The 27,153-nt window shown below is 51.8% G+C and overlaps 11 protein-coding genes across 11 annotated transcripts; 6 read left to right on the top strand and 5 right to left on the bottom strand.

Moving 5' to 3' along the window:
• Nucleotides 1-783: 783 nt before the first annotated feature.
• Nucleotides 784-4,663, top strand: Asppvi_008034 (DUF3433 domain-containing protein; the record flags this gene model as incomplete). The annotated part of the gene is made up of 2 exons (XM_043303916.1): nucleotides 784-835; nucleotides 906-4,663. The coding sequence occupies 2 exons, from the start codon at nucleotides 784-786 to the stop codon at nucleotides 4,661-4,663; spliced, it is 3,810 nt and encodes a 1,269-aa protein (XP_043159851.1).
• Nucleotides 4,664-4,959: 296 nt separating this feature from the next.
• Nucleotides 4,960-6,115, top strand: Asppvi_008033 (ketopantoate reductase family protein; the record flags this gene model as incomplete). The annotated part of the gene is made up of 5 exons (XM_043303915.1): nucleotides 4,960-5,009; nucleotides 5,056-5,149; nucleotides 5,194-5,248; nucleotides 5,301-5,500; nucleotides 5,552-6,115. 5 exons carry the CDS (start codon nucleotides 4,960-4,962, stop codon nucleotides 6,113-6,115), a joined length of 963 nt encoding a protein of 320 aa, XP_043159850.1.
• A 1,000-nt stretch (nucleotides 6,116-7,115) lies between these two features.
• On the top strand, nucleotides 7,116-8,640 carry Asppvi_008032 (lytic polysaccharide monooxygenase auxiliary activity family 9 protein; the record flags this gene model as incomplete). The annotated part of the gene is made up of 3 exons (XM_043303914.1): nucleotides 7,116-7,302; nucleotides 7,353-8,338; nucleotides 8,389-8,640. The coding sequence occupies 3 exons, from the start codon at nucleotides 7,116-7,118 to the stop codon at nucleotides 8,638-8,640; spliced, it is 1,425 nt and encodes a 474-aa protein (XP_043159849.1).
• A 507-nt stretch (nucleotides 8,641-9,147) lies between these two features.
• Asppvi_008031 (FAD-binding oxidoreductase) lies at nucleotides 9,148-10,772 on the bottom strand (the record flags this gene model as incomplete). Its single annotated transcript, XM_043303913.1, has 4 exons — nucleotides 9,148-9,649; nucleotides 9,696-10,191; nucleotides 10,236-10,656; nucleotides 10,704-10,772. 4 exons carry the CDS (start codon nucleotides 10,770-10,772, stop codon nucleotides 9,148-9,150), a joined length of 1,488 nt encoding a protein of 495 aa, XP_043159848.1.
• A 269-nt stretch (nucleotides 10,773-11,041) lies between these two features.
• On the top strand, nucleotides 11,042-12,648 carry Asppvi_008030 (FAD-binding oxidoreductase; the record flags this gene model as incomplete). The annotated part of the gene is made up of 3 exons (XM_043303912.1): nucleotides 11,042-11,122; nucleotides 11,195-12,111; nucleotides 12,162-12,648. 3 exons carry the CDS (start codon nucleotides 11,042-11,044, stop codon nucleotides 12,646-12,648), a joined length of 1,485 nt encoding a protein of 494 aa, XP_043159847.1.
• A 19-nt stretch (nucleotides 12,649-12,667) lies between these two features.
• Asppvi_008029 (SDR family oxidoreductase) lies at nucleotides 12,668-13,652 on the bottom strand (the record flags this gene model as incomplete). The annotated part of the gene is made up of 3 exons (XM_043303911.1): nucleotides 12,668-12,727; nucleotides 12,778-13,139; nucleotides 13,220-13,652. The coding sequence occupies 3 exons, from the start codon at nucleotides 13,650-13,652 to the stop codon at nucleotides 12,668-12,670; spliced, it is 855 nt and encodes a 284-aa protein (XP_043159846.1).
• A 979-nt stretch (nucleotides 13,653-14,631) lies between these two features.
• Asppvi_008028 (uncharacterized protein) lies at nucleotides 14,632-15,420 on the bottom strand (the record flags this gene model as incomplete). The annotated part of the gene is made up of 2 exons (XM_043303910.1): nucleotides 14,632-14,941; nucleotides 15,137-15,420. The coding sequence occupies 2 exons, from the start codon at nucleotides 15,418-15,420 to the stop codon at nucleotides 14,632-14,634; spliced, it is 594 nt and encodes a 197-aa protein (XP_043159845.1).
• A 1,529-nt stretch (nucleotides 15,421-16,949) lies between these two features.
• Nucleotides 16,950-18,924, bottom strand: Asppvi_008027 (putative cytochrome P450; the record flags this gene model as incomplete). The annotated part of the gene is made up of 9 exons (XM_043303909.1): nucleotides 16,950-17,130; nucleotides 17,205-17,475; nucleotides 17,532-17,700; nucleotides 17,778-17,894; nucleotides 17,944-18,073; nucleotides 18,124-18,355; nucleotides 18,404-18,587; nucleotides 18,639-18,767; nucleotides 18,820-18,924. 9 exons carry the CDS (start codon nucleotides 18,922-18,924, stop codon nucleotides 16,950-16,952), a joined length of 1,518 nt encoding a protein of 505 aa, XP_043159844.1.
• A 309-nt stretch (nucleotides 18,925-19,233) lies between these two features.
• On the top strand, nucleotides 19,234-21,054 carry Asppvi_008026 (cytochrome P450; the record flags this gene model as incomplete). The annotated part of the gene is made up of 5 exons (XM_043303908.1): nucleotides 19,234-19,426; nucleotides 19,476-19,481; nucleotides 19,532-19,583; nucleotides 19,631-20,389; nucleotides 20,442-21,054. The coding sequence occupies 5 exons, from the start codon at nucleotides 19,234-19,236 to the stop codon at nucleotides 21,052-21,054; spliced, it is 1,623 nt and encodes a 540-aa protein (XP_043159843.1).
• A 1,228-nt stretch (nucleotides 21,055-22,282) lies between these two features.
• Asppvi_008025 (carbohydrate esterase family 5 protein) lies at nucleotides 22,283-23,487 on the top strand (the record flags this gene model as incomplete). The annotated part of the gene is made up of 2 exons (XM_043303907.1): nucleotides 22,283-22,871; nucleotides 22,919-23,487. The coding sequence occupies 2 exons, from the start codon at nucleotides 22,283-22,285 to the stop codon at nucleotides 23,485-23,487; spliced, it is 1,158 nt and encodes a 385-aa protein (XP_043159842.1).
• Nucleotides 23,488-25,565: 2,078 nt separating this feature from the next.
• Nucleotides 25,566-27,059, bottom strand: Asppvi_008024 (uncharacterized protein; the record flags this gene model as incomplete). The annotated part of the gene is made up of 3 exons (XM_043303906.1): nucleotides 25,566-25,851; nucleotides 26,296-26,649; nucleotides 26,698-27,059. 3 exons carry the CDS (start codon nucleotides 27,057-27,059, stop codon nucleotides 25,566-25,568), a joined length of 1,002 nt encoding a protein of 333 aa, XP_043159841.1.
• Nucleotides 27,060-27,153: the final 94 nt, after the last annotated feature.

Below are 27,153 nucleotides of genomic sequence, written 5' to 3'. Positions count from 1 at the left end.
TGCATTGCTCGGAGAGGGATGCTCATCATGCTCGTTAGCCTCAAACCTGTATTCCATCGTTGGTTCGTCCTGTAGTAATAGTCCAAAGATGAGGAGGATCCGTGGAGAATCACTCCAATGCCCCTGACTGATAATGCTTCCTCCTCTCGCACTAGGATGCCAATCCTATGTCCAGTCTAGGGAGAGCCCTGGACGGCGAGACCGGCGGATGTAGGCCGGGCCGATAAAGGGCGTTGAGACCAGAAAAGGTGCCCGAACAAATTGTGTGCACAGCAGGATCTGTTAGGCGGTTGAAAGTCTGGGCCGAGGCGGGAGACCAGGGGCTAAGCCCAATTTGCCAGGTGGTTATGTCCTGACCCCAATTGCGCCTCGTGTCCACGGTTGTCCATTGGCTGTCCGTGGCGCAGTCCCACTTGGTCCGATCCAACAGACCAACCAATGGCCGGGCCCTCGTATATAGGACTCCCAATTGGGGAAAAGTTGAGCATCTTGGCAAAAGGGAGATAACTTGGCAGCTGAGAACATTCGACGTCGATCTTCAAGCCTGAGGCGTCATCCTCAACCTCAGAGAGTTGCTGGCCCTTCTCTTCTCTCACCTCTGCTGTCAATTTTCATCGGCAATCCATCATGCGGAAGTCCTTACTCCGTCTCAGCAATCATCGACAGAGATGATACTGCAATTAATTACGCCCTGATCACTTCTTTAGCCGAGCGCCCTGGCGATGTTCTCATTTTGGTTACMATCCGACACCTCCGTTATTTCAGAGCGCATGCTCTCCAAGCATGTTCTTGGGTCGCCAGGAGAAGCTGTCCGATGTCTGGCTGCAGCTTACGGGTAAGACAATGATCCTTGTATGAAAGCAGTGTTTGTTCAGCACTCTTTGTTGACCACTACCTACATTCAGCTCGCTGTCTCCGAAATTTCGACCGATCGCGCTCTCGTCATGCATCCCCTCGTCCGACTCCCGGGTGGCGCCCGCTCGCCTTGCGCCCGACCTATCTCTCCATACTCGGTCTTCTCATGCTGACCATGTTGGTGGTACTTGAGGCACTACGTCGATATACCGATCGCTATGGTGGCCTCGTCTTCTACCAGGATACTTCGAACCTTTCCAGCGCCGCCGACTTCGCCTACAACTACGTGCCCGTTATCGCTGCCCTGATACTCGTCACACTCTGGTCTTTCATCGACTTTGACGTTCTGCGGCTCGAGCCGTATTTCCAACTTTCTCGCCCGGAGGGTACTCCAGCCACAACATTATTCATCAATTACAACTTCGGTCAATCATTTCTGACCCCTCTAACTTCGGCCAAGAGGGGTCATTGGGTTGTGTTGCTCGTCTCAGTTCTCACAGTGTTGATGCGGATCTTCCTACCCGCTTTGCAAAGTGCGGTGTTTGAGTTGAGAGAAATAAGCGTTTTGAGCGATGAAACCATGCGAACCTGGCCGAATCTTGTGGATCTCCCCAGCCAGGCTCAGTGGATGGCTGCACAGGAAAAGAACAACTGGGATTTTTCGGCTCTGGCGTCGGGTGGCAGTGCCCTTCAAAAGACTCGCTCTGCCAAGTATGCCGTGCCTCCCGTCGAGATTCCCACGGATGACTTCCGAGAAAGCACGGTGTGGACGTTGAACCAAACGATATACTGGTCGGAAATTTCTTGCCAGGATGTCATGGTGAATAACAACCTGGAAGTTACCGCTCTTACCGCTAACGGGACGACGGACGGGCTGCCAACCATCTCATGGAACGTCACGGGGGTCCAGCTTCAGCAACCCGGCCCGGATCATCAACAGTGTACCCTGGATTTTCAATATAGCAACGTATTCTTCCCTTCGAGTAATTATGTCCAGATTCGCTACTGGGAGCCAGTCTGGACGGACAGCGCCTTCCAGTCATTCACCACCAACGGTTGCAAACCGTTTGATCTCTACGGCGTACTCATTGCCGTCAACGCTACGCGCGCCGCGGACCACGACGCGGATGACATGTCACTATCTGGAGTCACATTTGCATCTTCGGCAACGCTTTTTGCCTGCAGTATCAACTATCGCAAGGCCGACGCAAAGCTCAGGCTTCATGCTAACAGTTCCATCACCTCGGTGGACATATACCCCGGCACTACCACCAATTTAACCGACGATCAGTTCAACATTGACGAGTTTCAGGGCTTCTTGTCCCATAGAGCCCCTTATACCAGCGACATGCTCTTCTTTCGGATCAACGAAACCAGCGGCCAACGCGAAGTGACGGAGTTGCCCGTTATTAGTCAAGAAATAGGTGATTTGGTGCCCGTCATAGTCTTGGAATCATCAGACGTCATGACGAAAGAGGAGTTCGAATCTAAGGTTACGCGAGGCGTTAAACAGACATTTTTGCTTACCATGGGCCGACTCTTCAATCTTGACGAAGCCCCGGCCGTTGTACCGGCGACGCGACTCACGCGGCAAGTCGCACTTGCGGTGGTCGATTTCGCAGCATTATGGTCCGAGGTCATTCTTGGGCTAGGTGTCGTCATCACTGTAGGGCTGTTACACGTGTACAAAAACCGGGAAAACGTACTTCAAAGTGACCCGTGCTCCGTTGCGGCCATGTGTAGCATCGTTGCCGACCTGTTCGGACCGTCCAACATCCTGGCCGATCCTCGGTTTGAGTTTCATCAGTATTCCACGCGACAACTCCGGCGACTTCTTCGGGATTGTTGGCTGCGCTGGGAACCTGGCCCGGGCCCGAATGGGAGACGCCTCGCGATCGTCACCTCGGACGGCTCTCCGATCCAGTTGGACGAGCAGATGCGCAAGCGCTCTGATCCTATGCCACACTTTCTCGTGATTCCCTTTTTTATTATTGAATTCCTCTTGCTCGCCGCGGTGATCACAGGCATGAGCTTGGTCGTTGCTTCACTGACCCGGGATGGCAAGTTCCGACATCTTACACAGTCCGATTCGAGCTTCTTTCAAGTGGTTCTGTCAATTTTGCCATCCATAGTTGCTTCGGCCGTTGGTTCTCTCTGCACATCCATCCACCGCAATGTCAGTATCCTTGAACCTTGGGTACACCTTCAGCGTGGCAGGGCTACGGCGAAGGCCTCATTGTCAATGAACTACTCGTCGCAGACACCGTTGGCAGTGTTGGCGAAAGCCATGCGAGACCGTCACATTTTGTTGTTCTTGATATCTGTGGCATGTGTTGCCAACACGGCTCTGACCGTGGTTGCTGGCGGCTTATTCACACAAGACTTGACTAGCTCCTCTCTTCCTACCTCGTCACTTTTCACCAACTACAGCAATGCCGTTTTTAAGCAAAGCGATTTTGCGGCAGACTTTACTGAATACGACATCATTCAGACAAGTATCACCACAGGGGTCTCGATACTCCCCTGGACGAGTGCCAACCACTCCTTTGTTCCCATCATGATCAAGAATCCGGATTCTGATGCACTATACGGGGCAAACACGCTGGCCATCGGAGCGGACCTGGCATGTCAAGAGTTGTCGATCGCCGATAATCTGGTTGTGAATCCCCAGAATGGGTCTGCTTATTGGGAATATCAGACGTTTGATGATCCCGATAGACACTGTAAAGTCGACATGACCCTGTTGCAGCACCCGCAGGAGGACGTCACACTTTCCATTCACTTTCTGTCTCCTGTGGTTCCCGAAGATGAGACGTATGATTGCCAGACATCCACTGTGGTGGTGCTGGGCCGGTGGAATTACACAGCTGGGTCGCCCGTAACCGACCAAAACACTATTGCTCTGCACTGCGAACCTAGAATCCATTTGGAAAACTACTCGATCACCTTCGATAGGAAAGGCCAGATCCAAGATTTGAGCCCCATTGCCGGTACAGCCGTCACATCTGGCCCCATGTACGACAATGCCACCATCAGCTTGGGACAATTCAACAAAGTCTTTGCCGCCATCCCGCAGAGCTACATCAGCAATTCGACTTACGATCGTAAGTCATACATCACGTCGTACGACTGGGCTGGTTTCCTAGTTGCACGTTTGTACAGGCGTCGAAATCCGGGGTTTACGTCTCTTAACCCTGATGACCTGATGGACATTTCCAAAATCGTCTACCAGTGGGTTTATAGCACTTACTTTACTATTTGGAAGGGGATTTACCTGCAGCCACTGGACAAACCGCATGCCGCTCCGAACTCGACGGTGGTCTACAATACATGGACCATGGTACCATCCATTCCCTCTCTAGCTATAGCATTGATGATCATCGCCCTCGATACCTTGATCGTTCTCATTGTCTTTGGCGCACGTCGAGGCCGCTTCAAGGGACCGCGCGTACCACGGTCCATTGGCTCAGTGATGCCCTGGATTGCGCACAGTCGCATGCTCGACGATTTCCGCGGCACTTACTTTTGGACCAGCGTGCAGAGACGGCTCCACCTCGACCGACTGAACAAGCGGTATGGGTTCCGGATGTTCCTCAATGCGGATGGTCACTGGCGTTATGCGGTTGACGAGGAACCGCCAGAGGACAAAGCGGCAGGTGAATTCGAGAATGGGTTCAAGATGTCCGGGGCTATCCAGCTGCGTGATCTAGGTACGTACACTACTGGCTCGAGCTCTGAAGTAAGTCCTGTGGCAACAAGCCCTGAGACAACAAATCCGACGACCCTGGAGGTCGGTCGGCAGGTATAATGATTATCACACGATCTGTTCATGTATCATAGATTAGGAAGTATATATCCAGGTGTTCTATGGAGTCCGGGATATTAAACGGGCGGAATATGTATATACTACAATACCAATTTCAAAATCATCTGCATTGTCAATAGCCATCAACGTGTAGAGGGGGCTTTATTGTAGAGCAGCTAATACAAAGTTTAACTGGATCAACGGAAACATGGAAGCGAGATCGGCCTATGCCCACCCCGCAATCGGCATCAATTCATTGATTGAATACCACCAATACACCCGCACAAATCGTGCTCAACATGGAGACAGAGACAGGAAAGATTAACGTCCTTGTCTACGGCCTAGGAGCGTAAGTCTATCCGAACATTCTTCTCTGTAGATATTAACGACCCCAGCATCGGCTCCTTCTACGCCTTCATCCTGCACCGCACCAACCGCGTCCGCCTAACAGTCGTCGCTCGATCAAACTACGAAGCTGTCGTCAAAAATGTAAGCATCAAGCACCTCTGAAAGTTACCTACTAATGATAGTAGGGCATCTACATCGACAGCGCCAACCACGGCCAGCACCGCTTCCATCCTGATCTAGGTAGGCTGCCTGCATCCTCGTCACAGGATGTGGTCTAACCTCAACACTGTAGTGGTCAAATCACCTGCTGAAATAACGCATCCATATCACTACATCGTCTGCGCGAACAAGGCCATTGACCAGGACGCCGTTGCGGCGCAATTGGCCCCAGCCGTGGACGAGAACACCACGTTCGTGATCATCCAGAACGGAGTGGGCAATGAGGAGCCCTTCCGACGGGCGTTTCCCGCTTGCTCAATACTTACTTGTGTGGTGCGCAGCTACCATCTTTACTTCGTAGTTGCTGTTGCTGACGTGGTCTAGACATGGGTAGGCGCAACGCAGACCTCACCGGGTGTCATCACGCACATCAAATCCGAGGATCTGCAGATTGGGCTCTTCCCGAATGCGTCTCTGGATGGCTCGGTTGAGAAGGCCCGTCTGGACGAGTTCACGTCCTTCCTGACGGCCGGGGGAACGAAGTTCCAGGTTGTGGAGAATATGCAGCTTCCCCGGTGGGAGAAGGTCGTGTGGAATGCCGCGTGGAACTCCATCACTGCGCTGACGATGGTTGATACGCAGACGTGGTTGACTTCGTCTGTGGAGGCGACGCCGTTGACCAGACGCCTGATGCGGGAAGTGATTGCTGTTGGGAGGGGGTGTGGGGTAGATCTTGATGAGGGGTTGGTGGACCGGTTGATGGACAAGATCAATGCGTTGCCGGGGATCGGGAGTAGTATGCAGGTTGACTGTCGGAATGGGAGGCCGATGGAGATTGAGGTGATACTGGGGGTTCCGTTGCGCAGGGCGAAGGAGTTGGGGATTGATACCCCGGTTTTGGAGACGTTGACGTGTTTGCTACGCGCGGTGGATGGGCGGTTTCGTTGATTTCTGGCTCAAGTTGTAGATATGGAACCTGGATAAAAGTGAATTGCTAACACTACTAAAGATCATCTACAGGCTTCTGCGCCCAGACAATACGATACCGCATCGCGGTCCTGTACGTCCTCATATCCTGCAGCGCAGGACGGCCCAAGTTCTCCCATTCTTCTTGCGAGAGACCGATTTCCTCGCGACTGGCTGCTGTCAGTTCCTTCTTCGCAGTCTTGAGATTTGACAATATCCAAAGGTGATTAGAAAACGGTACTCTGCTCGCAATTGAGGAGACAATTTCGAAGGTAGAGCCCTGTAGGTTTGCAGCAAGAAAGCAAATTAGAGCAATGAGAAAAGCCATGCACTCATAGGCTGTCCGCCAATGTACCCGATTCTGTGGCGCTAATCCTAGTCTGGTGGAGATGAAGCTATCCACAAGGGTCCTATATATCTCAGCCCAAACTGAAAATGCAATACACTTTTGAGGGCCGCCAATTATGTTCAAATCACGGTATTTGGCATTAATTAGATCATTAGCAAGACAGCTGACAGCAGACCGGCGTCTGGCTAGACCTTCGTTGTCCAATCTCGACTTATGACCATTAATACAAAGGATCGCCAATGCCCTGCCAAGACGAAGGCGTGTTTGAGAATCATCTCCACCTGCATTTCTGAAACACGATCCATCGTATATCGCCTGAATCTTCAATGAGAATCGACCAGAATCTGCAGTGGATATGGGCCCTTGCATTGTTGGCCCTCCTGCTTTATTTCCACCAGCCATTCAGCGCAGGCGCTTAACGAGGGCGTTATCCTAAGCGCTCTTACAAGATTGCAAAGACCCTTGGCCGATCCTTCGTCATTATATTCGTTGTCTAGACTAGATTCTAAAGTATTTAAACAAGATGAGAGTCGATTGTCCTGATTGATGTAAGTTTCTTTCCTTCTCAGGTCTTCTCATCTGCTTGACGCAGTTTGTCCTTCCTTTTACCCACTTATTCATTCCTTTGACAAAATGTATAGAAATTTCCTCCTTGCAGTGCTGGCACTGCTGACTACATCTGCTCATGCTCATACCGTCTTCACCACTCTCTACGTCGATGGAGAGAACCAAGGCGACGGAGTTTGTGTCCGCATGAACCGCAACCCAAGCAAAGTGAGCTTTCCCATTGAGCCTCTCTCCAGCAAGGACATCGCCTGTGGTAAGTCCTCCCATCTCATCCCCTTTGAGTGTCAATCCTAACAGACAAAGGATACGATGGCGAAAAAGGCGTCGCGCGCGTCTGCCCCGCCAAGGCCTCCTCAACTCTCACCTTCGAATTCCGCGAATACGCCGACGGCTCGCGCCCGGGTTCCATCGACATTAGCCACAAGGGCCCCTGCGCCGTGTACATGAAGAAAGTGGACGACGCGACGGCCGACAACAACGCCGCCGGCGACGGGTGGTTCAAGATCTGGCAGGCGGATTACGACGCGACTGCCGGCAAGTGGTGCACCGAGCAGATGATCGAGAACAACGGGCATATCTCCGTGCAGATTCCCTCAGATATCGAGGGAGGTTACTACCTTGTGCGGCCGGAGTTGCTGGCCCTGCATGCCGCGCAGGATAGCCCGCCCGATCCGCAGTTCTATGTCGGCTGTGCGCAGGTGTTTGTGCAGTCGACTGGGACGGCTAAGCCGGCCACGGTGAACATTGGCGAGGGGACGTATGATCTCAGTCTGCCGGGTATGACGTACAATATCTACAAGAAGCCGTTGGAGCTGCCGTACCCTATGTATGGGCCGCCGGTGTATGAGGCGGGTAAGACTGCGTCTGCGAGTACCGCGTCTGCCAATGCTGGGTCTACCAATGCTGCGTCTGGCAATTCTGCATCTGCCAATGCTKCGTCCGGCAGTACTGCGTCTGGAAATTCTGCATCTGCCAATGCTGCGTCCGGCAGTACTGCGTCCGGAAATTCTGCATCTGCCAATACTGGATCCGACAAGTCTGCCAATGCTGCATCTTCCAATACTGCCTCTACCAACACTGAATCCGGGAAACCGGAATCAGTCCCCGCCAACGTCTGCAAGAACAAGACCAAGAGGAATACCAAGAACAAGAACAAGAACAAGAAGAAGAAGAAGCGCGCGATGCTCGTCCAGAACAAAGGCCTCAAGCCAGAAGGCTGTATCCTCGTCCGAGACAACTGGTGTGGATTCGAGGTGCCCTCGTATACAGACGAGCAGGGTTGCTGGGCTGTAAGTTTTTCCCCCTTTCCTTCTGATATAAATGTATACTGACAAATCAGTCATCCAAAAACTGCTGGGACCAAGCCGATGTATGCTGGAACACAGCGCTTCCAACTGGCTCAGCACACTGCCAGATCTGGTCCGACAAATGCACTGCTCTCGACGCATCGTGCAGCAACAAGGTGTTCCCTGGCCCGCCGAATGCCGGCCAGGACCTCACACCGAAGCCCGCTTCGTTGGTGGGATCCATCAAGGTATTCCAGCGGGGTGTTCGGTCGCATATTAAGAGAAAGAGACATGCTCACGCTTAGTTGATCGGCACGAAATGGAGCATATCATGGGGAGGAACTGGTGTTGAAAGTACACAATTGGTACATATTTAGACAAGTTCTGCATAAATAGAAACTGATATCGACATCGTTGTATCAAGCTCAAATTTCTGCGACTTCACTTCAGATCAGATCTAACTATACTGTAACCGCCCAACGAACCTGTAACAACTGTCGCTATGACTATGTCCCATCGGCTGGAGCCACAGCAAGTCAGTCTGCCGTTTGCTCCACCAGTGCAGTGAAACGGACTGCTGGACATGCCTGGATTATTACCTTATTGGGAGCCCAGCCTGCGGTTTGAGAGTAGTATGTCTGAACAGCGTCAGGAGTGCAGCTCTTGTCGTTATACTTGCTATTTTTGATGATGGGGGATCTTTAGGAAGAACAAAGCGCTGATATATCCTGACTGGTAAAACCAATGGCCTCTGCCAGAGCAACGAGGTGAAGACAGAGCTAATCTTGCTCCAGATTCAATATTGACAACATCTATGTACAAACTGACTGCATTCCATTGACTTTGAAACCTCCCGGACACAGACGTTGAAAGACACCTTGGGGGTCATATTTCCGAGCGGTTTGTCTCAGAAATGCTTGTATTTTATCTCCATAGCTCGCGATAGGATCCTGCCAGGACGCAGCATGGTTGAGGTCAATATACGGATTATAGGCGCCAGCTGCCTTGGCGGCACTGATGATATTGTTCGAAAGTCTCTCGGCCGCCGCACTGACTGTGGGATACTCCTGTGAATGGTTGAATGTGGCCGATAGCAGTGCCAGGACGAGACCTTGCTTTGGTACGTCTAACCCCAGGACATTTCCGCCTCTGGTCGCACTCTGATATGCTATGGCGGGGACGACGGGTTCAAGGCTAATGGTCCATTGGATGCTGGGGATAGCTGATACGTCAGCGGTGCTCGCATTCCATATCCCAAAGACTTGCTTCAGCAGGTCAAGGTCGTTCTCAAAGGTGACTGCGAATGTGATTTGTCTATCCCTGTTAGGAAGTGGTCACTGTTGTGAATATGATGACTTACTGGCGAGAGTTGGGGGACAGCGAGCCTGCCTTGGCTGAGAGAGCTGCCAGAGTCATCACCTGAGTGCTGGCCATCAGTTGAGGCTGGATAGAAGTGAATGGTCTGAAAGGGGCCGGATTTTCCTGGGGACTCGCGTAGGCTAATTGGTTGGTGAGCATAGGACCCGTGGCTGGACTGAACGCAAAATTGTGGATGAGTCCGGCTTTGACGTCGTAATTGGGATCGGATGTGAAACGATAGAATGCGTCCAGCTGCTGGTCAAGTGTGCTCGCTGGGTAGTAGATATCCCCTCCCCATATCTTCCCTAGAGGAAACGTCCTGAAGACAAAGTTGGTCACAACACCGAAATTATTGGATCCTCCTTTGAGAGCCAGCCAAAGATCCTGCTCATTGTCCTTTGTCGCGTTGACAATTGTGCCATTCGCGAGGACCACCTGATACTCGACAATGTTGTCACAGGCAAAACCAGCTTGCGTAGCAAAGTAGCCGAAGCCACCTAGACTGTCAGAAAGGTTCAGTTTATGTTATAGGTTAGCTTACCACCCAAAGTAGTCCCTCCCACTCCCACAGGACTATCTCTGCCCCCTGGTACAGACACTCCAATATTGTCTAGAGCTGCGTATACATCTCCCCATCGCTGTCCAGGTCCGACTGACACAAGGCTTCCGTTCTTGGAGGGAACGATCCAATTTAAAGCACTGAGGTCAACAGTCACACCGTCTTGAATGTTCGCAATCCCAGCAATTGCTCCATGACCACCACTGCGCACAGCAAACTTGCAGGCCTTGGGAACAAGAACCTGCAGCGCTTTGGAGACATCCTCAGCAGAAGTTGCGGACAGAACGCACGAAGGACTGATCAGCTGCTCTTGCTGGGACCAGTATGACGATACCGAAGATGCATATGCCGTGCTATTTGGATATACTACCCTTGAGCCGAGGGTACTTGTCAAAGTCTGACACTGGACAGAGTCAGTAAGTAGTTTGCTAAGAAGGATAGTCGCCTTACACAAGTGGGCGTTGCAAGTGCAAACGAGGGTAGAATGAAGATAGCATATAGAATGCTACGAACGTCCATTCTGACTAGTAGGCCACGAGGAGGCCACGAGGAGGACATCCTTGTGTAACGGCGGAGGGGAACTGCAGTTGCAGAAGCCGAAGAGGGGGTAGAACACTTAAGGGAAAGGTCCGACGCATGGACTGCCAACAACAAAGAACTAAGGTAGTATAATAAATGACTCCTAGTCTGATCCTGTCGGACTTTCTTGCTTCATCTCCTCAACTCTATTTCTTTTCTTTTTCTCGTATTCATTTCTTTGTCCTCCGATACTAGCCAAACCTTGCAGGATGGAAATCAACCAGCTACCCATGGTTAGCGATAATGCTACCAATCCAGTAGTGGATCCTACTTCTGCCATGGGGATCTGCGTACGTCTGCTCCTCTGAGTCCAGTCCACATCGTACAACTACTAACTGCAGTTACAATTCTGACCACAACAGTGCCTGGCTCTGTCCACCGTTCTCGGTGATGACAAAGTCTCATTTCCCCCCACCAATCACTACAAATCATGCATAGACTCCTATTTCTCGCAACAAAACTCCAACCTCCAACCTCTGTGCATCGTCTCCCCGACCACAGTAGAAGAGGTCTCCGCCGCCATCACCACCATCACAAACAGCAACTGCCAATTCGCCATTCGCTCCGGCGGCCACACCAGCTTCGGGGGCGCATGCAACATAGCCAACGGCATCACCATCGACCTGCGCGCCCTCAATTCCATCGCCGTCAGCGATGATCGCTCGACAGTGTCAGTCGGTGTCGGCGCCTCCTGGGGCGATGTCTACGCTTTTCTCGACCCTCTAGGTCTCTCTGTCGCCGGCGGGCGCGCCGCACAGGTTGGCGTGGGCGGGCTCACCATCGGAGGAGGCATATCCTACTTTTCGCCGCGATACGGCTGGACCTGCGACACGGTAACCAACTTTGAGGTCGTGCTTGCAGACGGGACGGTCGTGCAGGCGAACGAGAAAGAAAACCCCGATCTTCTTGTGGCACTCCGCGGCGGCGCGGGGAACTTTGGTATCGTTACAAGGGTTGACCTTCGTGCGTTTGAACAAGGTCCTATCTGGGGCGGGACTGCTTATTATTCTCTTGATACTATTGACGAGCAGCTGCGTGCATTTGCGGAGCTGAACTCGGCCGAGGGATATGATGAGTATGCGTCGTTGATTACCAGTTTTGGGTTTGCGAGGGGAAAGGGATCGGCGGTGGTTAATAGCGTTGTGTATACGAAAGCTGAGGAACGGCCCGCCGTCTTTGAGCCGATTATGAAGATCCCATCGATGTTCAGCACGATGCGTGTGGCGAGCATGCATGAGATGTCGCTGGAGCAGGGGTCGTTTGCGCCGAACGGGAAGAGGTATGCATTTTTTTGTCCGTAACTACATGCAGGCAGCGCTGACCTGACAGGCAATTGTCTGCCGTGACGACGCATGCATCGACCGTCCCCATGCTCAATGCAACATATCTACGGTGGAGTTCCAGTTTGGCGGCCATCGAGAATGTTCCTGGCATTGTGTGGTCCATCTCGTTGGAGCCACTACCACCTGCGATCTATGCTCGGGGTTCTACTACGAATTCCATGGGTCTGTCGGAGGCTTCCGGGGCTCTGGTCGTCACGCTCCTCAGTGCTACGTGGGACGACGAGGCAGACGATGCGAAAGTCGAGCAAGCCGCGCGCGCACTCTTTGCTGGGATTGAAGACGACGCGCGCAAGTTGGATGCATACGAGCCATATGTCTATCTGAACTACGCGGCCGAGTGGCAAGATCCGATCGCTACCTATGGAGGGAAGAGTGTCGAGAAGCTGCAGCGAGTGAGTCAGGTCGTGGATCCAAAGGGGGTCTTCAAGAACAAGGTGCCTGGTGGTTTCAAAGTCCCTTTTACAAGTAACTAGTTGCATCACGATGGACAATTCAACTCTTCACACTTTTCTCCAGCTCATCCAATCCCTGCCCATTGCTCATCATACGATCCTAACCCGTTAGCTCAACACGTCTCAAGGAAGAGTAAACTCATAACTTACCAGCAACCAAGACGGACACCAGCGCGACAGAATCCTGACTGCAGCACTATTAGGTCCCTTCCAGACCACCCCCCCGCTGCCGCTGCCTTTGGCCCCCAAAACATCCCCTACAACCGACTCTGCAAACTCCTCAACCGAGCACCCCTTCGGTCCCGCCTGGCCCGTCGCCCACTGCGAGATGACATCCTTGATCGCCGTATAGCGCGAGCCCGCCGGCAGAACCACCTGTGGCTCGTTATCATGGAACGAGGTGCTGACGGTGCCCACCATCAGACAAACAACCCCGACGCCCAAGGGGGCCAATTCCAACCTAAGGGTCTCGGAAATCTGCACGACGGCCGCCTTGGATGACGAATATACCCCTGCACGTTAACCCTGTCAATCTATCTATTCCTAACACAAAATACGAAGGAAGAAGAGAGGGGAGGAGGGAATAGAATACCAATCCAGGGCGTATTCACCGCGGCCCCCACACTGCTGACATTAACCACCCTCCCACGATTGGCAATTAGTAAGTCCGCGAATGCCTGGATCGTCCGCACGACACCCCATACATTCGTCTCGTAGACTTGCTTCGCGTACTCCAGGTCGGCGTCCAGCAGGGGGATCGTATACCCCGCTCCGGCGTTATTGACCAGCACATCCAGCCCGTGTCCGTGATCCTGCACGGCCTTGACCGCCGCGGCAACGGAGGCCGGAGATGTCACGTCAAGCTGCAGGAGGGTGACGTTGGAGAGTGTGGTGAGGGGGGAGGGGATTTTAGCGGGTGAGCGGGCGGTTGCGAAGATGTGGTGGCCCCTTTTGGCGAGGGAGAGGGCGAGCGCCGCGCCGATGCTGTTGGCTGAGCAGCCGGTGATGAGGATGGTTTTGGGCATGTTCTCTCTTGGATGGAAATGAAGATGTGATGCTGTTCTGTTTGAGGTTGAGATTGAGACAATTGTTGTCTACGGATGGGAAGATCTTGTTTATGTGAAGGACTAAAGGAGACAGACAGGGGTCTATACACTGTTGTGCTACGGTATGATAGGAGGTTGATTAGATTTATGGCAAGGATCCTGCCTCTGCTGCCTATCTACTGAATACTTGAAGATTCCTACTGACAATCTTCGAAGAACATCATAGTATATCCACGATGTTGATCCTAAACTGTAATGACGCTTGGCTTCCAGCTATAAAGTATAACTGTGACGGAGAAGAGACCGACGGAGATGACAGAAGAGGGGAAAAGATCAGGCTGGGAGGACTGACGGGGACTTGCGGGTCTTCGGCCAGTTTTGGACTACTGCATGCTGCATCTGCAGCTAAGCTCTAGCCATCACACCAGCCTGTGCAAGTGCAACAGTGTCGCAAATTAATAACCACGTTTCTATTTTAGATCACGACTATCGCTGCCTGTTTCCATGGAATCATGTCGGGATCCGGATCGCTTGGTAAGTGGGACGCGGGTTCTACTTGCATGGTTGTTTGACAGTAATCTGTCGAGAATCCTATCCGGATCGACATCACGAATATCGGAGAAACTCGACTACGACGCGAGGGGCCAAAATGGTAGACTGGGCAGGGAATAACCGAAGTCCTTGCAGGGACAGGCCGTCTGTCTGTGTCGAGGACCTGGTCGAGAACAAGTTGAAAGCGTTATCTGCAGCATGTGAATGAATCATTGACAACATTGACATGGTTTATCATTACTATTAACAGGAGGTCTCCGACAAGATCCTTGTCTACGCCAACAACGCCAGTGGTATCATACAACGGAATACGCCCGAATCTCCCGCTCAATATCCTTGTCTAACCCAACAACGCCAGCGGTATCATACAACGGAATACTCCCGAATCTCCTGCTCAATGTTGACCTCACGAGAGATTCCCTTCCCCTGCGTTGACGGCCTTTCCCCCCCCTCCTGCCTGTATTTGGGTGTTCGTTGCATAAGCAAAGTCTCTCAGCTCATGGTACTGCCCCGTCGCATCGTCCAGGAGAGGAGATCGGGACGGTTTAGGCTTATCCATGTGATGGTCTACTGTTCCGACAACGGAGCGACCACCGCTAGAGCTTAGTCGTGAACGTAGAGTCTTGAGAAGTGCCGATTCCAGGACGTGGCTTCTGAAGAAAGTCGCGAAGAAAGGCATCGAACTGACGATGATGGCGACGTTGTTCTCGACGTTTCTGGTTCGTCATTGGTCAGCGATGTCACAAATGGTCTTTCCTGAGCTTACACGCAGATGAAGAGCGCGCTCTGAGTAAAGGTGGTGTCAGATGTGGTTAGGAGCCGGACGCGAAAAACGAGGGCGATGACGCTGGCGACGATTCCCCTGCACAACTCAGTATCTCCTCGCGTTTCTCGTAGGGTTTTCCACGTACATCATGGCTGTCGAAAAGATGATCAAGAGCTGCCATCGCTTCTTGCGAGGAAGTTGGAGCTTCGAGAGAAGCGGGAGCGGCAGAATGAAAATGTAGATGTCCAGAACCACGGAGAGGCTTCCCTGCACGATACCCCAGTATATCAAGCGCTCTGGTCTCTTGTTGACCAGCAAATCCTCCCATGTCTCTCCGATGTGCGGTGCGGCGAAGTACGATTCCAGACCGACTCCCGGCCAGTATAGGACAAAGGTGAAGAGCAGACCGAACCGGATGGCGTACTTCATTGTTTTCTGGATGGTGAAGATCTGCCGACATAGAAGGAAAATGGAGGATTTCGCAAAGAAGATGACGGGCCCAAGGAGAACTCCTTGCGCGTAGAGAATCTAGGAGATCCGCATGGTAAGCACTCGAAGAGCTAGCAGCTAGGAATAGACATGCCTTCATGTATCCGCCCGTAAACCAGCAGGCTGGTATATCCCACTGATGACGGGCGTATTTGAGCACTAGATAAGATCATTAGTCTACTCTGCGATAAATCTCTTGAAGCAGAAACTGACTAGCCAGAACCAAGCCATTATATGTCGCGGACAGCGCCAGCGCGATGAGCACAAAGCCTATACCAGCGCTCGTCAGTGTCCTTCATGAGCGCTTTTGGCATCGCCACCTACCGTCTGCCCAATGCATCTTCCGAAAATTTGTATACAGCCTCGCTGCTGTGAAGAGGGCCGCCCAAGTAAGCGTCACTGTTGTCACCGCAATGGTCGCACCGGCCAAGGACGGTGGATTTACGAAGTTAGGTGTCTGGCCTGGTGGAGGTTGAGCGGCTGGGATGGCGCAAAGATCCGTTCCTGGTGGGAGGGAAGACATGATGCGAAGACAGCATGGAAACTATCATGCTGTCTGTTGCCTTGGATATATCGAGTAGGGAGTAGAGTATTACTTCGATCTAAATGCGCGCTGTTGACTTTATTGGGGCCATTTGCTGATCGCATTGCATCCAGGCCAGTGTTACCGACGCACTGACATGCTAATATCTATTGCCTAAAGGTGCTTCTCCCCGAACAAAGAGCTCAAGGTATTAGCTTTATAAGTAAATCTAAAACAGTTCTAGTTCCAGGTTTAGGAGGATCGTGTCACGGGTTGTTCTTTGTTCTTTTAAGTTGTGGATCAATTATGCTTTGCGCTTATTCGAGGTCAACAAAGGATCGATAAGTGTATGACGCAGACCATATGATGAGGATAGTCAAAGAGAAACTCGAATCCGTGTTCTTAATTTATGAAAGCCGAGATAGTACTAATGAGTAGAATAACACGAATTGTTGTCTCACCCCCTCCTAAATGGGCCAACTTGGCATCCTCCGTACGAGGTAAAGGCAAGATGATCTCGGATCACACTTCCTACTTCACGCAACGGTCGAATGAGCATCCATTGGAGGCAACGTGCATCCAGCCTTACAGCCGGTGAAGAAGCTGCCAAGTGTGGGATACGAACTGATTCTCTCACTGGTGGGTTTCCATTCTGCAACTTCAGCTTGCAGGGGGCCGCTTTCAAGGCATGATGGGAAAATGGATAGTCCATCCCACTGCAACTGTCAATTGGATTGTTGGTGGAACGTGCAGGAGTGCCAAGGCAGGAGGGAAAAAGCAAAGTGAGACCTGAATGTCACCATCCGATCAACATCGCCTAGGCTGCTAGGATGTGGTGGTGGCTCGGATGTCGATCTGCTTTTAGCTGCGTCTACACTCTGCAGAATTGCCCATAGCCAATCCATTAGCCAATAACTATCAAGGATCATCCTTATCATCATCACCATCAACCAGTCAACGCTTCTCCTTTTCTCTTGAAGAGTACAACTGTACCCTCGCGGGGTACTATGCTCGACCGCCACGTCCTCCACCGTTGGCTCCCGGGATCTTCCAACCGACACTCCCATCCCTCCAGAATACACACCATAATCAGCTTGAGGATTGTTGCGGCGTAAAACCTGCCGGGACTATGGATCATCAAGCATGTCAGCTTCAGACTAGGTCTTACGATAAAAATAGTGAGGGGTAGAGTTCCCCTCACCAGGCGGTGTTTCCCAGCCCCCAAATTGGCCAGTCCACGCTAACATCTGTCATCGTCAGAGGGCTGCTCTCGGGTACGTCCAGAGGCACATCTCCCGCGCGTAGTTGCTTGTTTGCTCTGGCGAATCGAAACCCGTCGAATGATTGCGGATTGCGGTATCTGATCCGATCGCGCATCATTGCTCGTTGCGGGATACATACCCAATCACCCTCTGCGACTTCGAGTCCATCAGAAAATACGAATGGTGTCAGCGCTTTCCGTCGGACGGTGACTGCCTAAATCAGCAAGGGTTGCATGAAACCATCCAGAAGGGTTGTCAACACCCACTTGCATCCGAATTGGTGCAGCGAATCGATTCCCTCACAAAACTGTCGAGGAGCGGCATCTCAGCCACCCTCCTCCTGCACGAGCTGGGGAGATATTGTTGGATCTCGGCTCGAAGCGGCTCAACATAGTCGTTATGCAGACAGAGATCCTCGATGGCGTATGTGGTGGTCTAAGTCACCGCTAAACGATTAGCCTTAAAATTTTTCCTCTCTGATCCAAAAGAACGTTTCTCGCTTGCTGCCTCACCATTGCCAGCTGGTGCACCGAGCCAAACCAGACCGCGATAATCTCGCCAACCATTCTGGTCGTGGTCCACTGTATCTTCCGTGGCGACGTGTCAATCAGCCACTGCATGCAATCCATCTGCAGGCCGTTAGCCGAGCGACCAATTTGTACCAAAGCTGAATCCAACCGGAGCATCTTCTTGCATAGAGCTGGTCGATTTGGCCCTCGCTGCTAACCGCTTCTCCACAATTGGCTCCAGATAGCGGAATAGTGTCCTGACGGCGTAGTGTTGTCGCGTCACTAGGTTCGCAACGGACCTTGTTGTGGTCTGTTAGGCCAATTCAGTTGTTTTGTATCGAGTACTCACCGTCGGAGGAAATCCGGCGTGATACGCAGAATCTCAGCCGCTAGGATGACCCTCTGTGGGAATTCCAACGCAGCCGCGGTGAACTCCGGATTCTGCGCTGCGACATAATTAGCCTGGTGGGACTGACGTGCCAAGGAGGTAATCGTACCAAGGTCCTCCCCGAAGAAGGCGAAGCAATTGACCTTTGTGACGGTTCGCTTGATCATAGAGAACAATCTGCAATGCACGAATCCTGCTGCAGTCAGAATCAAGCATAACCAAAGGGCTGGCCCCCACTTACCGTCGTGACCCGGCACTGCAAGCTCGTCTGCAATGGCAGTCTCGACGATCCTCTGTAAGTCAGGCATTAGAATGGGCAGATGAGCCGTAAGCCTACTTCGCAAGGCACGGACAAAGCCAGTCCCCTCGACGCCTCGTTGGTCCTGCCACTCAAAGCCAAACATGGTGTATTTTGGTTGTAGAATCTGCATCTTCTGTTACCTTCTGCTTCAACAGGGTCAGGGCCAGGGGCGTACCTCTTTAGCTACAGCATGTAGTGACAGGTTTTGAAGCGGCGCGTTGACCAGCTCCGTAATGAGATCGTTCGACGTAATTAGCCAGTGATCATTTGAGGGAGTAGATATCTTAAATGGCTTCCCCTCTGCCTGTTTCAGTCAGAACGTATCACTGCCTGAACGAGGAAGAACGTTCACACACTGAAAGATATGCCTTGTCAATGATATCTGGTCCCCGGGCCAGATACCACAGACCACGAATGCGTCTGAGACAAAATATTAGGAAGATGACGAGAATCTCGAGCATGATGGCTATAGTCAATTGGTATCATGGAAACATAATGCTCACCAACACCGGACAACAGTCGAGACGTTATTATATAGACAACAGCCCATCTGATTCAGCCCATCTCGACAGAGCCCCTCTTCGGACTTCAACGTACGTCTAAGCGATATATTGACATGGGTTTGGCGCCTGCCAACACCAACAGCAATACGGACGAATTTCACTGGCTAGAAAATATGTACACTTATGTACTCGCTTTCAGTAGCGAGTACATAAACCGAGCCGCGTCCGTTACGTCTTCCTCGACCGGATTGTCGCCTCCAACCCATCATGCTTTCTGACGCAGTCTCCGCAGCGATCGACTGGATCGCTCAAGGGGCTTCCCGTGTTAATCAGGAGTATCCAGCTCTGACGGTTGCATTTACTTCTGCTTGTGTTCTGGTCTTATGGAGAATATGGCGGTTCACTATATTGCCTTCGTATTATCCTAACGATCCGAAGGAACTACCATACTGGATTCCTTGTAGGTTACCCCCCCTCTTAGCATTGAAGCCTGAACTAATCACGTCTAGTCCTGGGTTCGTATTTCCTGTGAGCCTCGGCTACGCACTTGTTAATTTGCAATTAGGACATGGGGCGGCATTCTTCAGCAATTCCAATGCCCTTCTATCCAGAGCAAGGTGCGTCGCCATTCTCCGCCAAGGCATCGTACTGACCAAGTACCTAGAAATTACTACAACAACATCCAAGATCCGTTCGCCCTGTCTATTGCCAATTCCCTCATCTACGTCATCACTAAACCCCAAGATGTCGCTGAGGCGTACCGCAACACCGACACTCTCTCCTTCAACGAATTTGTGCAAGCGATGATGCGCGCCTGCGGGAACACCGAGTCTTGTGTAAAGGCAATGTACAACCCCCTGTCCAAGGACAAGCCCGGGTTCCCCAATCCGCATGGCAAACCGCTGGCGACTCTGGCGCGCCAGATGCACATCCACCAATTGTATCCGGGGGATAATCTGGACTTCCTGGAGAAGCAGTTCCTGGACTGGGTGGAACCTCGGCTGACCATGGACGCGCTCAAGCGGGAATGTCCGTATGCGATCCAGAGTGATCTTCCAACGGCAAAGAAAGACGATGGGATCGTCCTGCCATTGATGCAGTGGTGCTCTGATTATTTCACCAGGGCCGGCCAGCGGGCATATTTTGGGCCGTCGTTGGACGGGATCGACCCCAAGCTCCCGCAGACGTTTATTATTTTCGATGAGCTGAGCTGGCAGGTTCTGTATCAGTATCCTGATTTTCTGGCGGGGGAGATGAAATCCGCGCGCAATGCAATCCAGCGTGCGTTGAAGAAGTATATCCAACTGCCCCAGGAGACGAGGCAGGGCGATGCATGGTTCACAAAGGCGATGGAGAACGAGATGCGCGCCTTGGGTATCAGCGAGGATGACATTGCCACGATGCTGGTGACGATATACTGGGGGTATGATGCTTCATTTTACTTGCGATTGCATATTAGGAAGCTGACAGCGTAGGATCAACACGAACACGCGCAAAGCAGCGTTCTGGTTACTCACCTACATCCTGCATTACGGTCCCGAGCAATACGTCGACATCATCCGGCAAGAGACGCTCCCGGCCTTCTCGCCTGACAAGTCAATCCCCGATCTGGACTACTTACACGACAACTGCCCCCACCTCGACGCCATGTGGAACGAAACGATCCGCCTCTCCGCGTACTCTGCCTCCGTACGCTTCGTTACATCCGACACCATCATCGGCGGCAAAATCCTGCGTAAGGGAAACCGACTGATGATCCCCTACCGGCAACTACACTTTGACGAGAGCATCTTCGGCGTGGACTATCCCGTCGAAGAGTTCCGGCACGAGCGGTTCATGCAGAAGGGTCGCAATCTGACCAGGAGCGATAACTGGCGACCGTTCGGGGGTGGGACGACGCAGTGTCCTGGACGATATGTTGCTAAGCGGTTTGTGTTGTTGTTTGTTGCGATGCTCTTGCGGCGATTTGATGTGGAGCTGGTGACGAACAGGATCCCGGCGGCTGAGGAGGGGAAGCCTGTGCTGGGGATTATGTCAATCAAGGATGGAGAGGATGTGTTGGTGAGAGTGAGACCAAGAGTGATTTAGTTAGGTGTACTCCGTATGTAGACGTATGAACTCCGCATCTCTATCCCGATTTGTGTCCTTCCTGTCAAGATTTGTTTCACCTCAGCGTGATCTGTCATCTGTCAGCTGTCATCCGTGTCGTCAGCTCAAACACCTCACCATCTCGCATTTAGAAAAACTCATCATTTTTCAGATCATGGATCCTATGCGATCAAGAATCGATCAATAATCCAGCAACTTGACCAATCACCAGCGGAGGTCTTAAACCGACCCTCCGAACAAAATGCCCGTTTCAAGCAAAACTGATTCACCCTGCGACAGCAATACAAGCCACGCTGAACTCAACCCCGATTTACGAGTCATGTTGCTTCAGATTTGGCGATCGATCCAACGAGGTAATCGGTTCTGTCAATTGAGTTTACCGGTCATTCCATAGTCCAGACCCACAGAGGGCTGCGCCGGTTGATGCCGAGGTGTTGCAGGATGAAACATGAGGGCCTGCTGGGCTTGACTGACCCATTTTTGAGGCTTGTCCATATCACGCCTTTGTGATGAACCAAAATAATACTCGAGTCCGAATAGGCAGGAATAATAATGATGCCTTTCCGTCTCAGATCGATTCATAGGGTCTCTCACCTCGCTGAGGATATGACTGCGGCGAGATAGGTACTGATAGAAGCAAGATGACCATGAATATTCTCAAAAGGAAACCTGTCGCACGATTGATTCAAATCTTCGGCATTGAGCCCTCGGTATTTGAACGGTGACGGCGATCTCCAAACTCGGGCAATCGCCGAGCAGAGTCTCTCGCAGTCCTATCCAAAACCGTCCGTTGAACGTGACCTGTGCATTGAATCGAGGCTCAAACATGAAACTTCCCCCCGGGTTATGGAGATCAGAGATTCTCCGAAGATCTTCCGTGTAAACTCCAGCCTACAGATCACAGCCCTAACGACTACCGTCTTGCTAGATCCTAGATTCCCTGGATGCGATGAAACAGGGACGCGCATCCAGTTCACCGAGCCTGCGATTGAGGTCGGCATTTATCTTTATCTTCCTCGGTTGAACTTAGTAAATGCCGGTTTCAGGATGGAGAGAAGAGGTATAAAGAGTCTGCTTGCGTCGTCTCAAAGTAGATTCAGCCAGAGCAGAGCAGAGGAAGCACACAAGATCACTTTCATTCTCATCAGTCACTCGTTCCTACTAGAGCTGGGCTCTATTCATTCTTTTGAGGATAATTCAAGACAAGATGAAGGCATCCGTCACTACCGTCGTTCTCCTCGCTGGGCTTGCCGCCGGCGCACCCACTAGAACCATTCATTCCGAGCTTGAGAAGCGTCAGTTCGGCACCGGCACCGATGGACTGAGTGCTCTGGCCTCTCTTTTCCCTATACTGGGTGGTGGCGGCTCTTCCACTTCGTCTGGTCTTGGTGCTCTGGCCTCGCTYATCCCTACTCTGGGCGGTGGCGGCTCTTCCACCTCTTCTGGTCTTGGTGCTCTGGCCTCGCTCATTCCTWCTCTGGGCGGTGGCGGCTCTTCCACCTCGTCTGGTCTTGGTGCTCTGGCCTCGCTTATCCCTTCTCTGGGTGGCTCCTCCTCGTCTGGAAGCGGCTTCAGTCTTCCGGGACTCACCTTGCCCACGTCCATCCCCGGCCTGGGCAGTCTAGGTAGCCTGGGAAGCTCCGGCTCCTCTGGCCTTTCGGGACTGAGCGGCCTCAGCGGGCTCAAAGGGCTGAGCGCAAGCACCACTGCCTCCAGCGCCGAGGCAACCAGCAGCGCTACCGCCGCCGCCAGCTCCAATTCCAACTCAGGCGTCGCCCTCTCCGGCCTCCTCGGTGGTTAGTCTCCGTTTCCCTTCCAGCAAACGCACAAGCTAAATAACCAGAACACATCGCTAAACGCGACCTCCTAGGCTCCACCGAAAACGGCGTCACAAACAAAGACGCCTGCCAGCCCCTCACCTTCATCTTCGCCCGCGGTACCTCCGAACTAGGCAACATGGGGTCGATCGCCGGGCCCCCCGTCGCAACCAAGCTCCGCTCCCTGCTCAACAACAAGGTCGTCGTCCAGGGCGTCGATTACCCGGCCTCTATCGAGGGGAACGCCCTACTCGGCGCCGCGGGCGGACCCACCATGGCCAACCTGGTGAAGCAGGCGCTGTCGCAGTGTCCCAGTACCAAGGTCGTGGTGGGCGGCTACTCGCAGGGCGCGATGGTCGTGCACAATGCGGCGAGCTCGCTGGCTGAGGGCCAGATTGCTGCGGCGGTGCTGTTTGGCGATCCATTCAAGGACCAAGCTGTTGGGAAGGTGGCCAAGGCGGATGTTAAGGAGTACTGTGCGTCTGGGGACCCGGTTTGCCTAAATGGGGTGAATGTTCTGGCGCATCTGAGCTATGGGGATGATGCGGCCGAGGCGGCGCAGTTTTTGGTTACGGCTTCGGGGGTTAAGGCTTAGTTTGCTTGCTCTTGGCCTTGACATATGGATATGATTATTGGTTAGATGATTCGCTCGTTGATTCGGATGGGACGTCGCTCTTTAGCTGGCATGGCAGGGCATGGCATGGCGCTGGCGCCTTAGATAATTTCAATTGTCAAAATTCTTAGTTATTGATATGACTTTCATTCCATATACTCGAACATGAATTCAAATTGCAATTCTCGGCAGCTTCGGTTATAGTGCAAGTATACACCAGGAGGCTACAGCAGACTGAAGTGCGAAAGGATGAAGCCAGAAAAGGCAATACAGGCTAAGAGACCGAACCCCCGTATTCCCTCGTAGATTCCCACATAGATGACCCCATTTGGGCCGGGGCCGAAATCATTGAGTGCCGCTACCCTGACTCCCTCGCAGATGCCCTCACGCCTGCCTAGGTGCTTGTAAACTACTATGTGGATACCTGTCAAAAAAGCAAGCTTTGAATTCATACTATGTAACAATAACCCTCAGGCTTCTGCAGCAGCACACAGCAAGATCCTCAAGTGAAGCATTCTTAGCATTCCTTATGGGCATGACATGCTCAAGCTATTGGAAGGGCGTGGCGGCAGCACGCAGCAAGATCCTCAGCTGTGAATGTTATATTTCTTTCCATCGTGTTAGGGGTCATAACAGATTCATACTCTAGCTCCAGTGGAGCATTCTCAGCACTTATTGAGGTAATGATAATCTCTTTGTCCTCTAAGTGAGGTCCTAGCGCTGTTGGGGAGTCTGTTTGAGGAGTTGTATGATTAGATAGCAGAGAGCGCTCGACCTCTGCCTGTAGTGCACGCGTGATTTTGGCGGTGGTTGGTCTGAGGTTATAGAGTTTTTCAAGATGACTCTGCGCTCAGGCAATCTCTGGATATGAAAGAGTATGACCATATTGCTTAGTAGACAGAATTTGAGAACCACCAGTGTGCATCAGTTTGTAGTTATGCTTCTGATTCAGAAAGACCAGCTTCAATAACAAGCAAAGGCCAGTCATTATATTCAGAAGGTTTCCTTAATGGAGTGAGAGACTTGTCAGCTTCTTTATTGTATGTTCTTCCACTGTACCAGGAGCCCGTGTTTATAGTGTAATCATCTGAAATAATTCCCATTTCGAATAATTTCACCATGTGAGCCAACTATCTTGCAATTTTAAAACCGCGTCTGATGACATTATCAGATGCGACAGCGAGACACCAGTCCAGGAAGTGGCCTGAACTCGGTGCATAACGGAAGAATCCAATGACATTTCCATGCCATTCCAGATCACGGATCCGCAGACGCCATCCTGGAGGTGATCTATGAATTCTTGACCTAAATAGAGCCGGCGCGTCTTGACCCATTGCAGTTCAGTTCGTTGGGGTCATCACTCGGAACGCGCATCCGCCCATGTGGACCACAGGTACCTTCCGAGTAACCAAGGAATGGACTGTTCAGGTAGACCCTGCAGCCGATCTGTGCCTCGGCGACTGGGATGAATTCCTTCAACTGGGTAGGTGTTGTTCCGTCAAGGGACTCTCGAAGGTTTCATTGACACAGTGGGCCTTGTGCAGTTTGACGAGGCATTGGCCATTCCACTTTATGAAGCCAGCATTGGAACGTACTGTCGGTCAGATACTGATAAATCAAAACAATCTTGGTTTGTATAAGACGACAAACTCTGCCAATTGCTTGGTTTACAACACTTGGGAGATTGGGGGCGAAAAGAAATGCCCATTTCGAGACTGCTTTTCCAGATTTAAGCCCGCCGCCGATATGGAATATGTCGAAATCAGAACCATACACTTCTCAGATTGCAAGGTAAACTCTCGATTAACTTCGTCCTTCCATTCGAGTCCGCCGGACCATCAGCTGTCGCAGAATACTGCGTAATCTTGTGCCTGCTAGCTCTTGCGAGACCCCGCCTGTCAATATAAATCTTTCCACCGCTGCATGGCTGAGGAGCAGGGTCTCCTGTGGATGGCCCTGTGCCAGACCGAACAGTGGCGGTGTCAACACTTCCGGCTTTGTGTTCTGTTGATATGAAATTTCTAAGAAAATTAGACCAAGGGCGGAGAGGTCCTACAGCCTCAAGCGCGTGTAGACTCGTCCTTGCAGGGTCGGGCCGTGCTGTATTTAAGGACGCCATGGGCCTCGCCACTCAGTATTCTGTTTTGGATATCGCAAATGCCCTTCCCCCTTTCCTTCTCGTCGTTCTTGCTGAGATGGTCGTCCCAGCGCTCTGTCCACCGTGGTTTGACCATTTCAGACCGAAGCCAATCTGCCCGCTCCTGGTTATCCTGAAGGTTCAAAATCTCCTGTAGTTCCCTCTTCGTGCCCTCCAACTTGAGTTTAGGGCCCCGTCCCTCGGGGTTTCTTCAGGAATATTAGAGAAGTCGAACTTCAATTCTCGATCGTCGTCCACGGCCTCTACCGGAAAACTGTTTCTAGCCGAATGATGAGTAGAAGGAAGATGTTGAGATAAGAAAGGAAGGTGAAAAGTGGAAGGTGGAAGATACTTAAAGTGGAAGATGAGGCTGAATATATAATAAAGATTGATATCTGATATCCACTACTTCTGTTTGTAGCTGTCACTTTGTAGGTGAATAAACAAGTTTCAATAAGTAGAGCGAATAGACTCAAGATTAGTGAATAGATGAATGAACTGAGATAATAGTCAAATTTGAGCAATCTGCCGAGAACATCCGTCAGGTATCAATCCGCATTAACAGACGAGCAAATTCAGAGCCACGCTGTTTAGCAAATCAATCAAGCCAACCCCAGCACTTGGCAAAAATCTTTTTATAGTCATTCACCAACTCATCCACATCTTCCTTTCTCATCCCCATCTCCGCCCTTCGTGTGTTCATCCACTCATATCTATCCCGAAGCGAAGACAGCATCTCCTCTTGTAGGCTTCGTCTCTCAGATTTTGAGTACGCGGAATCGTGCTGGTGCTCATGCCGCTGACGCAGCCTCCCTTTAAGAGTCTCCTGATACCTGATAGCCATGTTATCATCACAAGCAAAATCATACCCATGGCAGACAGGGCAGGACAGGTCATCCCCACAGCTACCAAAGAGATCAGGCCACATCTGCTGACAGCCGCGGCAAAACCATCCATTGACGCCGCAATTGGGGCAGCTGCCGAAGAAGTAATGCTTTAGGACATCACTAGCGACAGTGAGACAGAAGTCTAGGAGGAATAAGAATGGAACTTACCGCCCATGAGGTCGGACAACCACATTGGGTTCATCGTCACCTTCAACTTGGGATTTGAATTTGTGAATGTACATTTCCAGGGTCATCTCCTCGCCCGTGCAGTTCCTGTCATCGTCCTCCTCGTCTGCGTCTCCATCTTCGTCTGAGTCTGAGTCTTCATAGTAGACGTTTGGTCCATTCAAGGTCCAATGTCCCTTGGAGCCTGGGATATGCCAGTCCACCTTCTGCACGATAATACAGGGTGCGCTTGAGCTTGGATCTTGTCTGGCTGAAGCAGACTTGACGACAAGCATGGCTGCTGCCTTGGGTGTGTATACCAAGATCAGGTCGGCTTGTTCTATGTCCTGGGGTAGCCTGTCCATTTTGGCGAGGCGTGTGGCGTTTTGGTGTTGGGAGAGAAGCGAAATATAGGAGATGGAGAGAGGAGTCAGATAACTTAGGCAGCAGGCGGGTATC

Source organism: Aspergillus pseudoviridinutans (assembly GCF_018340605.1).
Source record: "Aspergillus pseudoviridinutans IFM 55266 DNA, scaffold_5, whole genome shotgun sequence".
NCBI lineage: Eukaryota > Fungi > Ascomycota > Eurotiomycetes > Eurotiales > Aspergillaceae > Aspergillus > Aspergillus pseudoviridinutans.
The sequence above is the reverse complement of the archived record's forward strand: the minus strand, read 5'-3'. Positions and strand labels throughout refer to the sequence as shown.